At 34.6% G+C, this 4,738-nt stretch overlaps 1 protein-coding gene across 1 annotated transcript; it reads right to left on the bottom strand.

Moving 5' to 3' along the window:
• Nucleotides 1-469: 469 nt before the first annotated feature.
• On the bottom strand, nucleotides 470-3,272 carry LOC131030512 (pectinesterase). Its single transcript, XM_057961364.2, has 2 exons — nucleotides 2,178-3,272; nucleotides 470-1,343 (listed from the first exon to the last, which is right to left on the bottom strand). The coding sequence occupies exons 1-2, from the start codon at nucleotides 3,262-3,264 to the stop codon at nucleotides 646-648; spliced, it is 1,785 nt and encodes a 594-aa protein (XP_057817347.2). The 5' UTR covers nucleotides 3,265-3,272; the 3' UTR covers nucleotides 470-645.
• Nucleotides 3,273-4,738: the final 1,466 nt, after the last annotated feature.

Raw genomic sequence — 4,738 nt, 5'->3', positions numbered from 1 at the left:
ATTAGTATATAAACCTCACATGAATAGAAGAAAGAAATGCTAATTTATTATTGATCTTATCTCATTATTGAGTTGGGATAACAAACTAAAGGTAAATGAACCTTCCCTAATTAGATTTTTTCATTTGGAATGAGGTTACGAACACGAGTGACTATACACTTACATAGAATAAGACTAAGATGAAACTATTTTTGCTCTCTTTATGATCATAAGATTTAGAGGACATGTTGATGAGAAATATAAAATTTAGAAGATATATATTGATTGATATTTCTATACATACTCGTTGGTATGTGTGTGTCGTCTCTTTTTTTTTTTAAATTAGAGAGAAGAATATGTATTTTCTCGTGGATGTAATCTTACAATTATTTACACTAAAATTTATTAACCTTATCCTACCCACTTTATCCCTAATCATATATAAAAGCATTACAGTCATCTTTATAAATAAAATTAGTTTCCCTCCTGATAAAGTAACGCCATTCATAACTTTATTGAAGATCCAACATGCTATAGTCGAGCACAACTATCACGCACTTCCATTGTACAATTTTCTGCAACCACTATTCTAAATGCTTGTCCATGATTCATTATTTGAAAATTGCCATAATACAATAAATTAAAGTTATGTCTGCAATGAATAGTTCATTGTATTAGTCCACCCTGGTAGACAACACCAGTAGAAGGTAACCAAGAATAACCATTGATCAACCCATTCACTGTAAATTGACTGGCCTCCATTGCAGACTTAATAACTCGATATCCTGGCCACTGAACTCGGTTTGCAGTTGCTGCCCCTGGTCCGGAGTTCATATATTCTCCATAGTACAAGGTTTTCAAAGCAAAATTTCCATCCCATTCAAGCCACCCAGAGGGTTGAACCAGGTTGTCCATGAAACACTGCATGTAAACTGTACGAGCGTATTTCTGCCATGGCCTTCCCAGGTGGGTTGGGACCGATTTTTCTGCCGGCACAAGATCGGCGGCTGCGAGCACCGTACAGTTATGCATGGAGAAACCGGTGTTCTCGTTGGGATCCCCCCTTCCTTGGGCTGTTATTACATTTGATTGCCCCTTCAACGGCTTCCGGGCTATCAGATTGCACGCCTGAAACACAGCGGCTGCGTTGCCGAAGATGAAGTCGATTGTTCCATAGATATCACATTCTCTGTAAAATTGGCGCTGAGAATGCGCATATAGGGTGTCTTGGTACCCAATTATGCTGCATCTGTAGAACACAGAACGGTCTGATCTTACTAGAAGAGCAGCCGCTTGCCCTTTGTACGGTCCTGCTGTGTTCTGGAACGTGATGTCACGAGCCATAAATCCATTTGCACACGCCACTTCAATAGAAACAAAAAAATACATAGGTTTAAATGTAGGAAGAGGATTCATAGTTCTAACTCCATGACAAACAGGAAACTCAAGAAAACTAACAATCGATACATATAGTAATGGAGACAAGTGTTATCACTTCTAAATTCCATTTTAATCAAGTTTTGGTATCAAGGTTTTGGATCATTTTTTTTTTATTCATTATAAAAATAACAGAAAGTTATAGAAGAATGATGATGGAATGAAAAATGTTGATACAAATCTTCAATATGATAGAACTTGTTACATTGTTTTTTCATAATGTTTTTTTATACATAGAATAATGTTGGGTCTTTGAGAGGGGATTTATTTTTAAGAAGCAATAAGTGTCATGAGTGTTTGTTTTTTTGGAAAATGGCAGTCCTTATTTTTTAGGACTGCAGATTTCAAGGGTGAAACAGATGGGGACAAGAAATTGCCTTACAACTTAGGTTTGTTTTTTATCATTGGTCAATCATATGAAGTTTTCTAATTTACATCAATTATTTTTATTATTATTTTATATTTATTTACTTAAGTTATGTGTCAAATAATAAAATTCATGAGACAATCAGCTTTAATAAATTTAAGAATCTTAAACTTTTAAACCTAAACTACACTATAAAATTCACGAAACAAACAAATTCAAAATAATATTAAAAATCTCAACAGTAATTACTTTTGAAATTTTTTAGAAAAGTCCCTCCATAACACCCCCAACCTAACTATACAATACCCATATTTTCAGCTAAAGTACCAAAAAAAACAAAAAAAGCAAAAAAATTGCGATCAGAGCTTATTTAGAAAAGAGAGGAGAAATTTACTAAAATTAGCTGTCAATGGGCTAGAGTCCTGGGTATGGCTGTTGCTACCAGCGATAACAGTGACACCCTTCCCATCCCCAACAAGCATTATGTTCTGCTTTGTCACGATCAGTTTTTCTTCATAGATTCCACCTCTAATATAAATAACGTATCTCTTCTGGCTTTGCATGGGAGCAGCATTCAGAGCGTCCGCAATCGTCCTGTATTTCCCGCTCCCATCCTTAGCTACCATAACGTCGACTTTTATCCCTGCCTGCGCTGACATGAGTAGCCGCCGATCCTCCTTAGACATCCCCGCAGGAAAATCTTCATTAATAGATCTCCCTCTCCTACTCAAACCCCTACTAATTCCATCCCCATTCCAGAACAGACGACGGTGATGGCTGAAATCCATTCGCATTTTGTTCCTCCTAGTACTCGAGCAAATTCCATTGGCAAAAGCAAGTGAATTGCTCACCATTGCGGATACATTTTGAACTTTCTCATAGATACGAGTTTTCACAGTGCCGTCTAAATTTTTCAAACCGTCCGTGCAGGTCCGGAGGTTTGTAAGAGACGCGCTGAGCCAAGTCTGCACGTCGTTAATCTGTCTCTCGACGGATTCTGATTTCAGTGCAACTAAAACAGAATGTGATTCATTGAGCTGATCTGTTGAAAACAGAAAAAGTTGAATGCAATCAGCAAGTGCTACACCCTGTTTTCCTTTCCAACTTTCATGGCTAATCCCAGAAGCCAGAGCAGAGAGCTGGTGAAGTCGTAGAAGAGCCAGCTTCACAGCACTCTTGGTAAGATCCTGGTATGAACCCGAATGCTCGTGATAAGATGCCAGGCTGGAGACACAAATTTGAGGGTATAACGTCATCTTGCATGCTGATTTCACGAGCTTCGATGCTGTCTGCCATGCAACATTAGCAACATCTTGCCTACTTTTATTTGATGCATTGCTTCCATGAACATTCCTTAAAAGATTACATGTCAATAAGACAAGAAGGAAAATACAGTATGTAAAACACTTCTTCATTTCTGAAACCAAGTTAAAATAGAGGCAGAGAATAGAAAACTGAAGAATGCATATGCCCCTGGACATAATCCATTGCAAGAAGTTGGCATTATATAATATGTATTCCCTTAGGCAATGGTACATTGATTGGCTGTAACTGTCGGCGGCCATTTTTCTACTTAGTGCCAAATAGCTGGTCGCATTTGTGAGATTCGATTCGTTCTCAAATTTAGTGTTGAATTTAACTTTCTGCTATATTCCATTCGTATTAATACAGAGAATAATTGTTTCGATTGACTGTTATAACTGTTTGCGCTTAAAATAGGGGCTTTAAGTTGGATGATATTTTAGATTGTTGTATAAAGTAAATGACAAAGTATGTTCAATGTCTTTAACAATTTTTGGCCTAAAGATTGAACGTTGGACGGTGGCATCATCTACGATGTATGGAAAAGTATTTTTTATAATATTGTGGATAAAAAGCATGAAACAATCATTTCGACACCCGTGACCCCTGCTGGCACTCTAGTGTACCAAGCTTGCTTTTTTTATAGTCTTTAGTCAAGTTCAACTTAATAAAGGCAACAAGCCGTCCTAGTGGCTTAATTATTTTTTTTTTCTTTGTACTAGTAAAGTGGCTTGAATTTGCATTTTTTAAATATCAACGAAGTGATGTTTCTAAAGAATAAGTTAACTATTTACATGAAGGAAATTATTTGTTGAATACTTTATTTGTCAAAGAAACACTTTGTGGGTCAAACTTTTTCCTTTATTTAGTTTTAAAAATTAAACTATTTTAGTTATAAATAGAATAGTTGATGTTTGCATGATCATTTCTTCTTTATGTTTTAAATTGGTGACGGCTAGTTCATTTTCTTAGGATCTTTAAATTATTACAACTTTCAATTTAACGAATTTTGTCTTAGGTGTTACTTTTTATAGAGATATTTAAGTTATTTTATAATTGTTATTTAAAAAATATCAAGCAAAAGAAATTTATTGTGTAGTTTAATATTATTCAATTTAACATTAATTTAAATTATAATAATTTATGAATCGTAAAGAGTTATTCTTTTGTTTGAAAGCTACAAGTCCAAAAATCTTAGACACTAGATTGAAAAGTCATATCTAATGATGTAAGTTGATAAAAAAAATGGGCTAAGGCTCATAATTAGATAGTGAACAAAACTAAGCAAACAGGTAGGTTCAAGCTACCCGTCTACATTTTAATAGTTACAAGACCCAAGATGGTTATTCTACTTGTCAAATTAGGTAAGAAATGACAAAAATAGACTTTTAGCATATGGTAGTTACAATACAAGTGAACCCCAAATTTTTTAGAATAAACTTATAATATATTGGCTTTTCAAAAATTTACTAGAGACCTATAAATAATACACTAGAAATTACATCATGTTGTGTAATGGGTACATAACATAGGTGTGGAAGTTCAATTAAGAAAATTTTTTATATATATTTATTTAAATTTGTGTACAAAATAGGTCAATTGATAAGCCATTTAGAAATGATGTTGTCTCTTCAAAAATAGTATTATTGAAAA

Source organism: Cryptomeria japonica, chromosome 2 (assembly GCF_030272615.1).
Source record: "Cryptomeria japonica chromosome 2, Sugi_1.0, whole genome shotgun sequence".
NCBI classification, from domain to species: Eukaryota; Viridiplantae; Streptophyta; class Pinopsida; order Cupressales; family Cupressaceae; genus Cryptomeria; species Cryptomeria japonica.
This window is presented reverse-complemented; position numbering and strand designations above follow the sequence as displayed.

Excerpts from the sequence above, each read along its gene's own strand:
- LOC131030512 (XM_057961364.2), bottom strand. The coding sequence starts at position 3,264 with ATGTCCAGGGGCATATGCATTCTTCAGTTTTCTATTCTCTGCCTCTAT. Across the intron at positions 1,344-2,177 it reads CCCATTGACAGCTAATTTTA|TGGCGTGTGCAAATGGATTT; the intron begins GTAAATTTCTCC and ends TTTCTATTGAAG.